General features: G+C 33.6%; 1 protein-coding gene across 7 annotated transcripts in view; it reads left to right on the top strand.

The window, feature by feature from the left end:
* KHDRBS2 (KH RNA binding domain containing, signal transduction associated 2) overlaps window positions 1-18,215 on the top strand; it is a 542,840-nt gene that overhangs the window by 437,438 nt on the left and 87,187 nt on the right. For all 7 annotated transcript variants that reach the window (XR_013993122.1, XR_013993123.1, XR_013993124.1 and 4 more), the window contains exon 7: window positions 14,857-14,939. Coding sequence is in view for 2 of the 7 variants with exons in the window: in XM_081044942.1 (XP_080901068.1) it covers window positions 14,857-14,939 (83 nt within the window). In the remaining 5 variants the exon portion in view is untranslated. The remainder of the gene's footprint in view (window positions 1-14,856; window positions 14,940-18,215) is intronic.

An 18,215-nucleotide genomic window follows, 5' to 3' on the forward strand; every position in this document is an offset into this window, starting at 1 on the left:
ATCAAAGATTCAAACACATGGATCTATTTTTTCCCCTCTATTATTCATTCTTTAAAATTATTGTAAGAAGGATAAGTGAAGAGTGAACAAGTGTTTTAATTTTCCCTAAGCTCATTGCTTTTGGCTCTTGTTAGGATGTCTGTATATTGAAATTTTCTCAGAGCTATCAAAGATTATTGTCATTAATGGTTTCTTTATTTTAATTTGAATATTCCCAAAAAGTAACTCTGTAGAATATGCCGTCCAAGTTTCTGGTCCATGTCATTTGTTGGAAAGCAAAATCACAAAAGAAAACATCAAGGGTAATTTCCACAATGAGACAGGAAAAGATGAAGGGGGAGTGCATGGCAGATTCAAAAGAAATATTCTTTTTTCTATAAAAATTCCATAATTTATAAAATCAGCCCTTAGACTTGTTCTCCCTCTATGGTTAAGTTTGAACTGAAAAAGACAACAGACATTAAAACATTTCTGGGTAGCTGAATATTTCATATACATTTTTTTACTAGTGCTTCATCGTCCAATATGGTAGCCAGTAGCCATACATGGCCACTTACATTTTTTTTTTAATTTATTAGTTTCAGGTGTACAAGACAAGGTAATACTTAGACGTTCATCATTTATATCCCTCACACTGTGAACTCCCCTCCCCCATCCACTATCCCTCCGACCTCGCACAGAGCCATCACATTATATATATATAAAATTATACTTGGCATTCATTATTGTTTAGCTTCTGGTGTACAATGCCATGATCAGGCATCCACAGTATCCCTGAGGTGGTCTCCCAAATAGGACACATGTCCATCAGATACCCAACAAAATCATTACAACATTATTGAATACGTTCCCCAAATTAATTTTCAAAAAACCCTGAGGCCATCTTGTGGTTACCAGCTGCTTCCTAATCCCTTCACCTTTCCCCTTATCCCCACCCCCCCGCCCATCTAACAACTCTCGTTTTTTTTTTCCTTTTTGTCCCCAAAACTGTTTCTGATTAGTTCATTCACTTATACTTTTCTTTAGATTCTGCATATAAATGAGATCATATGGTACTTGTCTTTCTATTTCTGACTTATTTCACTTAACATAATGTTCTCTAAATCCATCCATGTTGTTGCAAATGATAAGATTTCTTTCTTCTTTATGGCTGCGTAATACTCCATTGTATAAATGTACCACAGTTTCTTAATCCAGTCATCTACCGATGGGCATTTCGGTTGTTTCCATATCTTGGCTATTGTGTAAAGTGCTGCAATAAACAAAGGAGTGCATACAGATTTTTGAATTGGAGTTTTGGATTTCTCCGGGTAGATGCCTAGGAGTGGAATTACTGGATCATAGGGTAGTTCCATTTTCAGATTCCTGAGATACCTCCATACTGTTTTCCATAGTGGCTGCACTAATCTGCAACGGCCACTTACATTTAAAATTAAATGAATTAATGTGAAATAAAATTAAAAATTCAGATTCTCAGCCACACTTGGCACATTTGTGTGTTCAGTAGCTACATCTCACTAGAGACTACCATAGAGGATGGCACAGAATATAAAAAAATTCCATCATCACAGAAAGTTCTATTGGACAGCACTGCACTAGGAAAAATGAGGTCTCCATGCATGAAATGCAGCAGGAGTTTTATCATTATAAGCCCACACAATGTTAAATTTGGAAAGAAATGACTCACCACAGAGAACATCAGTAGTTAATAGAATAATACACCAATTTGAATGATCCTTTGATAGAAGTTTGAGTTTCTATATGACAAAAGGATGTTTTTCATCCAAATAGCATACATTTGGTAGAAACATGTAAAAATGTTTAATAAAGCAGAATGCTTTATACCAATGTATTTGAAACAATTATAGACTGAATTTTTCAATGAACTCTCAGGTAAAATTTAAGATATTGCTAAAAATTAAGATATTGCTAGTCTGGGCACAGTAAAGATGGAGAGGCCCTGCTTGCTCATCCAGTTCGACTCCAGGGCTGCTGGTTTTAGGTTAGCCCTGAATCAACAGCCCCGAGGAGAACCTGAGCTATCTTTAAAAAAAGAAAAAAAATTCAGGCCCTGACCAAGAGTAGGGAGAGAGTAGTTTATAAAGTAGAATATTAAAAATCAGAACTATTAATTCAGCTTTGATACCCCTTCCTATTGAAAGAGTATCAAAATAAATACTTTATTTTTAATAACTTAGTTAAGTTGGTTATTTACATATTCTCCACAATAATAAGCACTGCTTGAAATAGGAAACATTCCAGAAAAATAAAATTGGTAATGCTGTCATGACTAAGAAAAAGATCAAGTGTTAGAAGACAACTCATGTTTTTCACTCTTAAGTACAAAAGGTTAAAGGTGAAGAGAAAGGTTAAAGATGAATAGAAGATGAATAGAAGGGCATAGTCATATCTTAAGATATTTCTAATCATAGGAATCACAAAAAGCTCAGAAATGTCTTTTTTTCAGGATAATAAAGGAATTTTTGTGATATATGGTACCATATAACAACAAAAAATCTCCATAAAAATGAAAGTTACTTAACTGGTTTTTATAAAATTATTATTTATTTTTGAGACTCATTTGGCTGATGCAAATTAGAAAGTAATTGTATAAAACAAAATATCAAAATTGCTTTATTTATAAGTGTAAATAATAGGTTCTTAAATCACTTTCTAATTGAAAAATCTTATTAAAGATCAAAATTCAAATACTTTGGGGCAAGAAATAATGAAATATATTAAATAGATACATCATGCAATCGTACTCTAGTTTTACTAACTATAGAATCCCTATTTCAACAATCCGAATCACATTACCAAGCAGTGTAGCAGGAGTCATTAAAGGATTTTGAATTTTTGAATTCTGTTTTGTTTTGATTTTTTCTAATTTATCCCCTGCCGTATCATTCAAATAAGTTAGATCATTTGAATCAGATCAGCTACGATGATGCTAACTTTTAGGCTTTGGTTTCTTATAGCCTAAAATAGCAGTGTAAATATAAAACACAGAGCAGCAACCTCAAGACACAATATAGATTACTGCAGGTAAAAAGACCTTTTAAATAAAGCCTCTTCCTTTGTGAGGCCAGCCTATTGGATTCCTGTGATTAGAAATATATTAAGAGAGGACAGTTCCCTTCTAGTCATTCTTAACCTTTTGGTATTTACCAGTGAAAAACGACTTGTCTTCTAAAACTTCATCCTGTTCTTAGTCATGACAGGATTTACCAATTTCATCTTTTGTCTCTTGAGTGTGTTAGAAGACCTTAGAGATTTATGCCACTGTTTTTAGAGCATTTGCTTTGGGCTCTATTATGAAGTAGTAATGATGCCTACAATGTGAAGTACACAAAGCATTAACAACTTTAAAATGGGTCCATTAGCACACTAGCACTCATTAGCGCATCACTGTAAACTTCCAGTTTCATTAGTCATAGTTCTTTTCATTAACTAGATTAAACGTATTGCTGTCTGATTTCTAAACTTTTAAAAGGCACTTATAAAAAAAGGGGGAGAGAACACTACTGACAAATGAATCTTTTCAAAAAACGAAGCACATTTTCATGGCATCCTAGGGAAAATAACCGAAATATTAAAGGAGATCTAATTTGAATTATATTCTGGAAGTGTTTTGTAAATAGCTACTGCTTCCCACATCAGACAAGAAAAAGAAAACAAAAGGCATACAAATTATTTGCAGATGACATGATACTCTACATAGAGTCCCAAAGATTCCACCAAAAAACTATTAGAACGGATAAATTAATTTAGTAAAGTAGTAGGGTACAAAGCAATATTCAGAAATTGGTTGCATTATTTTCCTTTAAATTAAAGTTTATTGAGGTGACAATTGTTAATAAAGTTACGTAGATTTCAGGTGTACAATTCTATAATACATTATCTATATCTCACATTGTGTGTTCACCACTCAGAATCAGTTCTGTGTCCATCACTATATGTTAGACACCGTTTACCCTCGTCTAGAGTCCCACTCCCCCCTGTCCCCTTATCCTCTGATAACCACTATACTATTGTTTGTGTCTATGAGTTTTTGTTTCTCATTTGTTTGTCTTGTTCTTTTGTTGTTTTTGATTTATATACCACCTATCAGTGAAATCATATGGTTCTCTGCTTTTACTGTCTGACTTATTTCACTTAGCACTATACTCTCAAGATCCATCCATGTTGTCACAAATGCTCCTATTTCATCTTTTCTTACCGCCGAAGTTGTGTATATGTACCACAACTTCTTTATCCATTCATCTATTGAAGGACATTTTGGTTGTTTCCATGTCTTGACCACTGTAAATGAAGCTGAAATGGACATTTGAGCACATTTGTCTTTATGGATAAATGTTTTCAGATTTTTTTGGTAGATACCCAGGAGAGGGATTGCTGGGTCATATGTTAATTCTATTTGTAATTTTTTGAGGAACCTCCACACTGCCTTCCATAGCGGCTGCACCAGTCTGCATTCCCACCAACAATGTATGAGGGTTCCTTTTTCTCCACAGCCTCTCCAACACTTGTTACTATTTGTCTTGTTGATGATAGCCATTCTGACTGGGGTGAGGTGATATCTCATTGTGGTTTTTATTTGCATTTCTCTGATGATTAGCGATGTTGAGCATTTTTTCATATGTCTATTTGCCATTTGTAAGTCCTCTTTGGAGAAATGTCTCTTCAGGTCCTCTGCCCCTTTTTGCAATTGGGTTGTTTTTTTTATTGTTGAGTAGTATGAGTTCCTTGTATATTTTGGATACTAGCCCCTTATTGGAGGCACTGTTTGCAAAAATCTTCTCCCATTGAGTTGGTTGCCTCTTTATTTTGTTGATGGTTTTTTTTGCTGTGCAGAAGCTTTTAAGTTTGATATAGTCCCATACATTTATTTTAGCTTTTACTTCCCTTGCCTTTGGAGTCAAATTCATAAAATTCTCTTGAACCCAAGGTCCATAAGTTTAGTACCTGTGTTTTCTTTTATGCATTGTATTGTTCCATATCTTATGCTTAAGTCTTTGATCTATTTTTAATTGATTTTGATACATGGTGAGAGATACCAGTCCAGTTTCATTCTTTAGCACGTGGCTTTCCGATTCTGCCAGCACCGTTAATTGAAGAGCCTGTCTTTTCTCCATTAAATGTTTTTTGCTTCTTTGTCAAAAATTATCTGTCCATATTTATGTGGTTTTCTTTCTGGGTTCTCAATTCTATTCCATTGGGCTATGTGTCTGTTTTTCTGCCAATACCATGCTGTTTTGATTATTGTAGCCCTGTAGTACAAGCTAAAGTCAGGCAGTGTGATACCTCCAGCATTGTTCTCTTTTCTTAAGATTGCTTTGGCTGTTTGGGGTCTTTTGTGGTTCCAAACAAATCTGATGATTTTTTTGTTTTCTTTCTTGAAAAAATGCCATTGGGATTTTGATGGGGATTGCATTAAATCTATATATTGCTTTAGGTAATATGTCCATTTTAACTATGTTGATTCTTCCAATCCATGAGCATGGAATGTCTTTCCATTTCTTTGTGTCTTCAATGTCTTTTTAGAAACATGTTATAGTTTTCAGCATATAGGTCTTTCATATCCTTGGTTAAGTTTATTCCTAGGTATTTTATTCTTTTTACTGCAATTGCAAAAGAAGTTGCTTTTTTGTTTGTTTGTTTTTTTAGTTTCATTTTCTGAGATTTCATTGTTAGTATACAGGAATGCAATGGACTTTTATACGTTGATTTTGTAGCCAGCAACTTTACTGTATTTGTTTATCATTTCTAACAGCTGTTTAGTGGCGTCTTTAAGGTTTTCTATAGATAGCATCACATCATCTGCAAAGAGTGACAATTTAACTTCTTCATTCTCAATTTGAATATCTTTTATTTCTTTGTCTTGCCTGATTACTCTGGGAAGTCTTCCAACACTATGTTGAAAAGCAGAGGTGATAGGGGACAGCCCTGTCGTGTTCCTGTCGTTTCTGGTAAGACTGTGTCTCCATTGTTTCTTTGCCTTTTTGTTGTTGTCTATTATTTCTCTGTGGCGGTAGTCTATGATTTTTCCCTCTGTTTCTTATATTATGTTATGTATTTCATTTCTGGATTTTTTTTTTTTGAGTGTTTACCATTAAGTCTATGTAAAGGAAAGCTTGATATTTAGAGTATTCCATTTTCTTCGCATGCTGACTTTCTTCATTTTCATATTCTGGTTCAGGCCTCTACTCTCCCCCATTTTATGTTTTGGTTGCCACAAATTATCTTTATCGATGCTGGTCAAATAGGCTCCTTTGGTATTTCTTGTAATGCAGGTTGTAGTGTTAAAAAATTCCCTCAGCTTCTGTATGTCTGGAAAAGTCTTTATTCTTCCTTCATATGTAAAGGAAATCTTTGCTGGATATGTTATTCTTGGCTCATAATTTCTCTCTTTCAATAGTTTGAATATTTGTTGCAACTCCCTCCTGACTTGTAGAGTTTCTGCTGAAAAATCTGATGATATTCTAATAGGCTTTTCTCTGTAGGTTACTCTCTTATTTTCCCTGGCTGCCTTGAGGATTCTTTTTTGTCATTGATTTTTGACAGGTTCAATAAAATGTGCCTTGGAGAAGGCATGTTGGGGTTGAGGTAATGAGGTGTTCTATTTGCTTCTTGGATTCGAGGATCTAGTTCTTTCCACAAGTTCGGGAAGTTCTCATTGACTATTTGTTTGAATATGCTCTCTGTTCCCTTCTTTCCTTCTTCTCCTTCTGGTATGCCCATTATTCTTATATTGCTCTTTCTGATGGAGTCAGAAAGTTCTTGTAGAGTTCTTTCATTTCTTTTAGGTCTCAAGTCTCTTTCTTCTTCCATCCGTGTCATTTCCAGATTTCTATCTTAGCTGTCACTGATTCTTTCCTCTATCTGGTCAACTCTACTACCTAAGCTGGTTATTTCATTCTTCATTTATTTCATTGAGTTCTTAATCTCCAGAAATTCTATTTGGTTCTTTTTTAAAATTTTGAACTCTTTGGTAAAATGTTCATTCTGTTCTTTGTGTTTCTTAGTTCATTAAACTGCCTGTCTTTGTTTTCTTGCATCTTGAGTTTTTGAATGACTGCAATCTTGAATTATCTGTCATTTAAGTCAATTTTTTCCATATCTTTAAGTTTATTTTCTGGAGACTTTTCATTTTCTTTCTGAACTGTTTTCTTGCCTTGGTATTCATGGCAATCAATGATTTATTATTTATCTTCCTAGACATCTACAGGAGTGGGTTCTGCAACTGGCTGATAGAAAGAGGTCTTTCTCTTGTTTTCCATTAGGTGTTGGTAGAATGCTTTATTTTCTCTGTGACTGCAACCTCTTATTCTTTCTCACACTGTAGTGTTATGTTTTCTCTGCACTATTCTGGCTTCTCACATTTTGGGGAGATTCCCTGGAAGGAGAGCTTCTTCTCTGTGAACAGTTCACCTGGGTCATATGGCGCCACCTCCATGTGGAGATGTGGAGAACTTCTGAAGTTCCAAAGCTCTTCCTGCACCAGATTCAGAGCCTGTGTGTTTCAGCAGCTCTCTTTACTCCTACAGGGAAATGCCCAGATAGGTGGGGACACAAGCGGGGTGGGTTGTGAGAGGTGGCCCAGAGCAATGGTGGCGACAACACCACAGCCAATCCTGCTTCCACAGCTCCCTCCCCTTTGCCAGAACTAGTTGGGCTGTGAGTCAGTGTCTGTGGACCACATTTCTCAGAACTGGAAATATTCTGTTCTTTTGATCTGACACTGCTACTGTTCTGCTTCTAGCACCGGGCAGGTCGGGGCGGGGCGAGCTCTGGGCTAGACTCAGTGCCTAAGGCTTCCATTCTCTGTGGCAGTGAGGGCTTAAACCACTGTTTTCAGCCTTCTTCCCTCAGTCTGTGCTCCGAGGTCTCTGCCGTGACTGTGACCGTTGGGTTCAGCCGTGTTGTATGCTGTCCCTTCAGCCCTGTGGGCCATAAGTGGAGCCCTAGCAGTCCGAGCTCTTCCCTCTCCCTCAGCTGCAGTAGTTCCGGGATGCAGTGAGCTCGCAGTCTCGCAGTTTTCTCACCTTTAGGTGATTTCAGTAGTGTGCCTCTTAGTCTTGCCTGTCTGCTGCACAGGGAGCTCTTTGTGGAGTTGTAGTTGTTCAATTTGTTGTAAATCCTAGGGGATATTTCAAGAGACTCACCTCATGCTGCCATTTTTATGATGTCACTCTGAATTTTTATACAATAATGCATTTTATACAAAACTATTAGAGAAATTAAGAAAACAACCCCATTTACAATTTCATCAAAAAAAAAAAAATACCAGGAATAAATTTAACCAAAGAAGTAAAAAACCTGTACTCAGAAAATTGTAAGACACTGAAGAGAGAAATTAAAGAAGATACAAATAAATGGAAACGTGAAGTATGCCATTCTTATGGACAGGAAGATTTAATATAGGTAAATTACCCATATTACCCAAAGCAATCTATAGATTCAGGGTAATCCCTATCAAAATACCAATGGTATTTTTTATGGACCTAGAACAAATTATCCTAAAATTTATATGGACCATAAAAGACCCTGAATAGACATGGCAATCTTGAGAAAAAAGAACAATGCTCACTGTATCATGCTACCTGATGTCAAACTAGACTACAAGGCCATAGTAATCAAAACAGCATGGTATTTGCATTAAAATAGACACTTTGATCAATGGAACAGAACAGAGAGCCCAGAAATAAATCCATACTTATATGGCCATTTAATCTATGACAAAGGAATCAGAATATATATCGGGATAAAGATGGTTTATTCTATCAGTGGTGCTGGGGAAGCTGGACAGATACATGCAAAAATATGAAACTGGACTACCTTCTTATGTCATATACAAGAAAAAATGGATTAAAGATTTGAATGTAAGATCTAAAACCATAAAACGCTTAGAAGAAAATATAGGAAGTACATTGTCACACATTACCCTTAGTCATATTTTCACTGATATATCTCCTCGGGCAAGGAAAACAAAAGAAAAAATAAACAAATGGGACTACATCACACTAAAAAGTTTTTGCATAGCAAAGGAAACCATCAGCAAAACGAAAAGACAGTCAACCTAATGGGAGAAGATAATTAGCCAATGATACATCTAATATGGGGTTAATATCCAAAATTTATTTGATTACAAAATGAGCAGAGGACCTGAATAGACATTGCTCCAAAGATGACATGCACATAGCCAATAGACATATGAAAACATAAACATCAGTAATTATCAGAGAAATGCAAATAAAAACCACCATGAGATGTCACGTTACACCTGTCAGAATAGGTATCATCAATAAATCAACAAACAGCAAGTGTTCGGGAGAATGTGGAGAAAAGGGAATCCCTCTGTGCTTTTGGTGGGATTGCAAATTGGTGCAGCCACTATAAAAAATAGTATGGAGGTTCCTCAAAAAATTAAAAATAGAACTAGCTTTTGACCCAGCATTCCACTCCTGGATATTTATACAAAATAATCCAACATACTAATTCAAAAAAATATATGCACCCCTACATTTACTGCAGTGCTTTTCACAATCCCCAGCCTAAATATTGAAACAACCCAAATACCCATCAACAGACAATTGGATAAAGAAATACGGCTACATATGTAGAATAGAGTATTACTCTGCCATGAAAAAGAATGAAATCTTACCATTTGCAACAACACGGATGGACGTAGAGGGTATTGTGCTAAGTGAAATAAGTCAGACAGAGAAAGACAAATACCATATAATCTCATATGTGGAATCTGAGGAACAGAATAAACAAACAAACAAAACGAACACATTCATAGATACAGAGAACAAACTGATGGTTGCGAGATGGGAGGAGGGTTGGAGGGCTGAGTGAGAAAGGTGAAGGGATTAGGAAGTACAAACTGGTAGTTACAAAGTAGTTACGAGACATAAAATACAGTATGGGGAATATAGTCAGTAATATTGTAAAAACTATGTACTTATTGAGGGACTTATTGAGGGGATTACTTTATAAATTACATAAATGCCTAACCACTACAATATACACCTAAAACTAATAAAAAATAATATTGGGTGTCAAGTAATTTTTAAAAAGTATATAGGCATGGTATGTAAAGTACAGCATGAGGAATATGGTCAATGTTATTGTAATAGCTATGTACGGTGTCAAATGGGTAGTAGACTTGCTGGGGTTATCACTTTATGAAGTATGTAAATGTCTAATCACTATGTTGTTTTGTAAACCTGAAACTAATAACAAAGAAAAGAAAGGAAAGCCTCCCAGTAGTAGTAAAAATATTTTCACCGTAAAATACTTATATACTCCAAATGATTTTAAAATAATCATGAGAATTATATTTTGTCATTAATGATATTAGATATGTATAAACACTACAGATTAAGCACTAGACAGTTTTAGAACTGGGGTTGAATTCTGGCCAGTCCACTTTGACAGGCTATAGCCTCATGAAATTATTTGTTTCCCAATCTGTAAAATGGGTGTAAAGCTGCAGAACAGTCCTTATAGGGTTGATTTAGGTTCTTGATGACATACTATGTGTATAAACACTTCATATACTGTCACTTTGTGGCCTCCCAATACATGATTACTACATATTAATCCAAATGTTGTTCAATTGAATGGAATGTTATTAATTTTATCTTTTGATGTATGTAATCTCCAAATGTACATGCTGAGGTTTGTTATTTGATTTGACGGGGCTGCTTTCAAAGCTAGAATTAGCCTCCCCCAAGGTTGATTTTGGAGTGTAGAATATGCATATGCATGGCTGTCAGAGATAGTCTTGTAGCTACTTGAGAACTTTAATTTCCAAAGAGTTAGATCTCAGAAATAGGCGATTTTTAGCCTTCCCATTGAGTGTATATTTATATAAGGAAGTTGTTTAATAGCTACAATTTACCTATGAGTTAAAGGTGTAATAGAGTACCTTTCCCCTTATTAGGGACTTATTCATTGATGTTCATAGAAAACATTCAGAAAATTGAAGTATTTCCTCATTACAGAGCTAAACTATTACGTAGTGATTCCCCACTTACTGTGTGGGACCCCCATGCTATAGGATGGTTTAGAACAGATAATGACTTCCCATGGCGAGTGAGTGAGCTGACTTACTGCAACAGTAACAATAGCTACACATTGTGGGGGATCCATTGCCATGCTGATCCCAACAAGCCAGCAGTCTATAATAGGCAGCCATTCTTTCAGTGGGAAAAAGAGATGGAAGATACTGGTAAAATCCTTTCTATTTTATAAGAGGCTCATCTATAAAACATCAAGCAAAAGAGATATCATAAAAATATAGGGAAATATTCATATAAAACTAAAACTAAGGAAAAACACATAAGAAAGTATAAATAATTCATGAGCACATACTTGTCATAAGAATTGATCTTTTCCATCCTAAGGGAATACTGACTATTAAAACATGGGTATTCTGTATTAAGTTTCTGTTTTTATAATATTTCATTATATGTTTTAAAATGTGAATTATTACAAGGAAGTACTTTTGTAGTAACATGATATTATATATGAAGTGGACATGCTATGCATTTTGTGGTTTAACTAATTAAGAAAGGAACATATGTTTATAAGAATTCATCTCACTTCATAAAGAAAGTTATATGTCCAGTTCCTATCTGACCTAGTAATTATATTCAATAACATTGAAGGGCAGCATTTGCAAATTGTTTCTGTGCCTAATATTTTAGTGTTTCGGGACAAGTTTATAATTTAACCCTCATAATGAAATTACTTAATTCTAGAGTATTTTATGGTTCTTGGTTGCATACTTAACTTTTTTTTCTCAATTGTATTAGAAAACTCCAGATTATTTTCTTTTAATACTCATTGACCTTTTACAGAAAATAAAAATCCAAATGAGAATAATGACCAAATGCTCAATCTGTCACCAAGGGCTGCTAAATTTAAAAGTCTTCAAAGAAAGTGTGCGTAATATAACAGAGTCAAGATGACTTTTCATATAATTTACATTTTCATTAGATTTTCTTCTCAAAGCCACAATAGCTTACTAGCATCACAAGACATTTTTGCTTCTCTTTAGCTGAGAAAAGCATGTCAGTTTTATAATTTCTAATAGTAATATTAGGCTTAACTATATAGTTCAAAATATATATTATATTATACATATATTTATACATAAACTATATATATACATAAACTATATATTTATACATAAACCATATACATATACATATATATATATATATATATATATGTATGTATTATGTCTCAAATAAGGCCTTCCCTAAGAAATTCTCCTTAAAACCCTCAGAAAGATTTAGCCATTCCTTCCAATGTTCCCATACCACTTATTACATACTCTATTGAAACACTTTCCATTTGTATTTCCATTTTTTTATACCTCTGTTGGTCTCCTCTCGTAGGCCAAGGGCAGTAATATGTTAGAGCTGACTTTTGCTGACTCAGGAGATCCCTTGTAACATTTTCAGGAATTTTGTGAATTGTTTGTTAAACACAACTGTTATTAAAAATCAAATTATATAAATTTAAAATTAAGTTATATTAAAGACAAAGATAGTTAACACATAAAAAGTCATTATTACCTAATTATTTGGTACAGTCTATCTCTGAATTATATCTATTGTATCTGTATGCCAGAAATAATATATAATGGTGTGCTACTATGTCTCTCTTTCCAAATCTATTTTTAAAGACATCATGTTGATAGCTTGAAAATAGCCATGGAAAAATACTTATACCACATATACTGACAAATACAAGAAGCCAAGACTTGATCTTTTATTAGGATGATTATGTAGACTCAAGAAAATGATGGAGAATATGTTAAGAATGCAGATTTAACTTAAAAGTGTGTTATTCGATAGCCTTTGCATTGTGAATAGAACACAAAATTGAGAAAATATTCTTCGAGTATGTGAAAAACAATGTGCAGAACAAAGTGGTTCACATCACTCACAAGTGAGTACAGTTCTGACATACATATTTGAGGTTCCCTTTGATTTTACTTGCCAACATAAGTGAAAATTTCAAGGATTTCTCTCTATTCTGTGGATATTCTGTAGATAAAAGAAGCAAAGGTTTGAGGAAGGAAAATGTAATAGTCTTCCACAGACAAAATATTAAAGCTATCCTTCATAAATAGAGACAATACTACTATACAGTTATCGTATGAAATATTTCTATTTTAGTGGTGATTGATTTGAGTCAATCCATGTCTATACAGTCTCTGATAATTTAACAAATTTAATACATATTTATTGAGCAGATAATCTCTGGAATACACTATTCTGAGCTCCACAATGCATTAAAAAAAAAAAAAGGAAGAAAAAGAGATTATCATATAGTCCTTCAGGAGCTTTTCTGGATCTTAAATTTTCAAAAGAGAGAAAACTGTAAAAAAAAAATCAGTACATGTTTAGACATTCTAAGTACCCATGAGGAAAAAAAAAATACAGGCTGTTAGAATTCAGAGGGTAGAGCGTTGCCATATCCTTGGAAGGAGCAGGAAAAGCTTCCTAAAGATTGTGTGATATAAAATGGCTTTTAAATCAGTAGCATTTCAATAGATGGAAACTACCCCATATAGCAGAGCAAAAATACAATGAGATGGAAATCATGGATGCAAAAATTGAAGTCAGATTCAGAAAACCACATATATAAAAAATGGTATTTTATAAACAGTAAACCAGAAAGAGAAGTAATAAAGAAATAATATTTTAAAACTTTCTTAAATTGATGAAAAATATTACTCTTCAGATTAAATTATCTCAAAAGTCTTAGTCAAGATTAATGTGAAAACTTTCACATCCACACATTTCTGTTTACATTTCTGAATAAGATAAAGACAGAGATTTATAAGCCTCCAGTCTGAAATGAAATTATGAATTGGTGGGGTGGTATAGACACATCGGGAAAAGTCCAGAAGCAGAAAAACTAAAGATTTTTCAGAAGTAGGGAGTAATCGAGATGAATGGTTAAGGTGTGAAGCCAATGACCACAAAGGGAAATAAAACTAAATCATTCATGGTGATTGATAACTAGAATGTTATCAGTTGCTAGCTTGCTTGTACATTCTGCAATGACATATATGCATTAGCTTTGTTAGTGTTAATTTAGTCAGGTAACCAAACTCACCACACAACACTATTTTATTTATGAGATTTAAAAACCATAGAATGCACAACAAAATAAACGGTCCTTATTTTGCTTATTTTTCTTCCTTCCCTCCTCCCTCCCTCCCTCTTTTCTTCTTTCCCTCCCTCCCTTTCCTCCTTCCCTCCCTCCCTCCCTTCCGTCCTTTCTTTATTCTCTCTCTCTCTCTCTCTCTCTCTCTCTCTCTCTCTCTCTCTCTCTCTCTCTCTCAAGCAATAATGACTACATCTTTCTTACAGAAAGTTGAATGCAATTTAAAGACCCTGAATTCCATAGTTTCAATCTTAATTGTGATTACTATTAAAGAAAAAAATGTCCAATGGGGTTGTAAGAAATATGTTAGTACCACCATTAGTTATCACAATTGTTTTTATCCATGATATTTTCAAAAGAAAATTTATTTTGAATTTTTTAAATTGTCTTCATTAGTATCAATCAAAATTCTAAATACATGCTAGAGCAGATATTGCTACTTCAGTGACACACTGAATTTAATTATTGGACATTAATATCCAATCCATGAAATGTTATTCAAAGTTATGTGGAAATTGTTAATCTAGCAAAATCTGATGCAGTGTAACTAACCAAACATTAGAACTAAATCAAGGTCACCTTATATAAAATCTCATTAAGGAAAAACAGATCACAATCAGCTTTATTACTAATAGGTCTTTCTACCATCCTCTGCCTCAGGGGTATGATGATGGCTACGGGGGTGAATATGAGGACCAGACCTATGAGACATATGATAACAGCTATGCCACCCAAACACAAAGGTAAGCCAATTGCCATCTAAAGCTTCCTTCCCAGGGTTATTTCTAACTCTGCTATTTGTTTCTTGTATCTGAATATCAGTTATATTGTGTGAGAGATTTTAGTAGTGTTTTTTCTCCATTATCTTTCTGTATGAAGTTGCTAACTAGATTCTGAGTCCTAAAAGTAATAATCTTTCAATTCCTAATAATGGAATACTAGTGTGTTATTTTAAGACTAAATGATTATCACAACTAATCAACTTATTAACAAGTGTGTATTTAATGAAATACTGTAAGAGATATTTTAGTGAATTCATAATTAAGACAACAATAAAAACAAGTCACTTACTCAATGTAACTTTTTCTCCTAAAATGTAATTTTCATTTGTAATGCCAAAGATAAGGAAATGTTATTGGTGCTCTGAAAACAGGAAAATTCATAAAATACCTTAATGAATCAAGAATTCCTTACCTTTCTTGAGGTGTTTCTAAATGATTGTTGAATGTATCTCTTTAGATTGACTCAAAATTTGTGACATAAATTTTTACTTTTTAAAAATCAGATTTATTTAGTTATTACTTATATACAATGTATGTATCCTCATACATTGCCCATTTAGGATATAATTGTATGAGTTAGCAAATGCAAACTATCCTATAACCACCTCCAAAATTAAGATGTAGGACGTTTTAATCAGTCCAAGATGTTTCCTTATGGCTCTTTATAGACAACTTTTCAACCCAGGCAGTGGAATCCACGACCTGTTTTTTGTCACTACAGTTTTGCCTTTTTAAAATGTGATATAAGTAGAAGCAACACGATATGTGGCCTTTTGAATCTGGATTTTTTTATAATGCATTTGATAATTATGTTGTATGTGTCAGTGTTTTGTTCCTTTTTGTCATTGTGTAGTGTTTTGTTGTAAGGATGTACCACAGTTTCTTCATTTACCAGTTGAAGGACATTTGGATTGTTTCTATTTTTTTTTTTTTTTGGAGTTGTGAACAAAATTGATGTAAAAAAATACATTTTTAGGAAAATAAGTCATTTAGGTTTTGTTCTGAAAAAAAATAATTTTCTTTACTTAGTAATGAATTTCATTGAAAGTCAGAGTCCTTATGACATTAGTTACCTGATTGTCCCTATTTGTGATTGACAGAAAGAGTAGAACTCACTGTCACAAAATGATCATAAAATTGACCATTTATTGATAAACCATATTGGCACCCAAAGAAATCTGGATGATTTATTAAGTAATGTTTGGAGGAGAGAAGGTGGCAATGAAAGAAACAATTTTTACATGTCAGCATAGTGAAAGGGGTGGAGTGGAATTCTATTTAAAGAGAAGACTATTTAAAGAGAGATTAGTAGAAAGATGAGTATAAACTGATACCTTTAAAGCTAAGTATAACATAAGATATCAATATGGAAATAACCATCTTCAACTTTGACCAACTGGTGAATTTATAGTAGGTTAAATAGAAAAGCCGTCATGAACTAAAAGCTTTTACTGTGGGTAATATCTTAATTATGTCTACTGCATCCTGGAAAACAATACAGTTATTTAAGATTGGTGAAACGTTTGCATCACATCACAGATACTGAACAGAGTAGTAGATGCAACTTGGCTACATATTTAATACAACTCCTAGTATTTTCAATTAAATTGCTAGTTCATCATTGTATATTAGTACATAAAAATAGTGATGATAAAGTTCTAAACTTTTTTCAAAACCTATTTAGTAGAAAACACATTATCACACACTACAAACACAACTAGAGTAGAGCAAAATAATTTCTAGATGTCGCTCGGTAGAGGTACATTTAGCTTGTAGAGATTTTGGAATAATTTTCTGAAAGTGAGGAACTTTCTTCATCCTTCTTCTGGTTAAATTTAAATGGATTTAACTGACACTAAGAGACAAAGAAAAAGAAAAAGTTGGGAATTAGGAAAATTTGTCCTTGAATATTCTAAAAATGAATACTAGAATAATTGAACATAATTATGCATAAAAATAAAGGCAATATAGAATAATTTTGGGAAAAAATTATCTCGTTTTAATGAAATGTGATTTGTATGTAAAAGGACATTTTCTATGTGCTTCTGCCACCTTCTCTTTTCCTTTACTCTCCATTCAATTTTCTCTGGCTAAATTCTTACCATCCTTCTAGGTCTAGCTCAAAATTTAACTCTCCCAAAAAGTCTTTCCATAATTTATTTGGGAATAAGCTATTTCTGCCCTGATTTCCAATAGCACCATATCATTATTTCTCTACCTTCCACTGGGATCATTTGTGTACTATCCCTTATCTCCCTTACTACTTGCCCAGAGTCTGGTTCACCCTCACATTGTTCACATTCTCTAGTATTGAGCCTTTCGTAGGGTATGCACTGGTTAGATGATTGTTGAATACATGAATGTCAGGCCTAATGTATACCTGCACAATGAGGGTACAAAATAACAGCTTGCTCCCACAAGGAAAATACAATATTCAGAATTACATGTATCATATTTACTGACAAACTATATTTATGTGTTTCTGAGATATCTTAGTGATAAAACAGGAAAGGTAAAGAAAGCAGGTGATGACATTAGTTGTAATGATATTAATATTCTGTATTATAATAAACATAAAATAATATTCTGTATTACAATAATTATAAAAATACGTCTTTTGGCCAAAATATGTCCTCAATACTAGTATATGGTATGCTCGAGGTTGTCAGTAAAGATTTACTAAAGAAATAAAATAAAAATAAATGCATTAATGAGTAAATGAAATTAACACTATTATTTCAGAACACTCTGTGTGGAAGAATTCTTAACTATAACACCAATTTGAATTACAAATAGATAAACACTGAGAAAATTTCTTACATTATATATATATACATATATATACATATATATATATATACATATATATATATATATATATATATATATATATATATATATATATATTAGTTTCAGGTGCAGGAAACAATGCAATAGCCAGACATTTCACCCCCCACAAAGTGACAGTCCCCTCCCCCAATCTACTGCTCCCCTGACATACATGTCTATTACAGTTCCATTGACTCTATTCCCTATGCTGAACTCCATATTCTGTGACCATATATATAAAATAATGGTTGACATACAATATTATTCAGCCTCAGTTAAATCCCTAATTGTAGATTATTTCTATTGATCCAACTATGCCAGCAGAAGCTAAGATTAACAGTTCAGTTAAGTAAGCTTGTTAAATAATTATGTATATCAGGAAGTATACTCAACATACAGTGACAATAC

Source organism: Rhinolophus hipposideros (assembly GCF_964194185.1).
Source record: "Rhinolophus hipposideros genome assembly, chromosome: 3".
Classification (NCBI taxonomy): Eukaryota; Metazoa; Chordata; class Mammalia; order Chiroptera; family Rhinolophidae; genus Rhinolophus; species Rhinolophus hipposideros.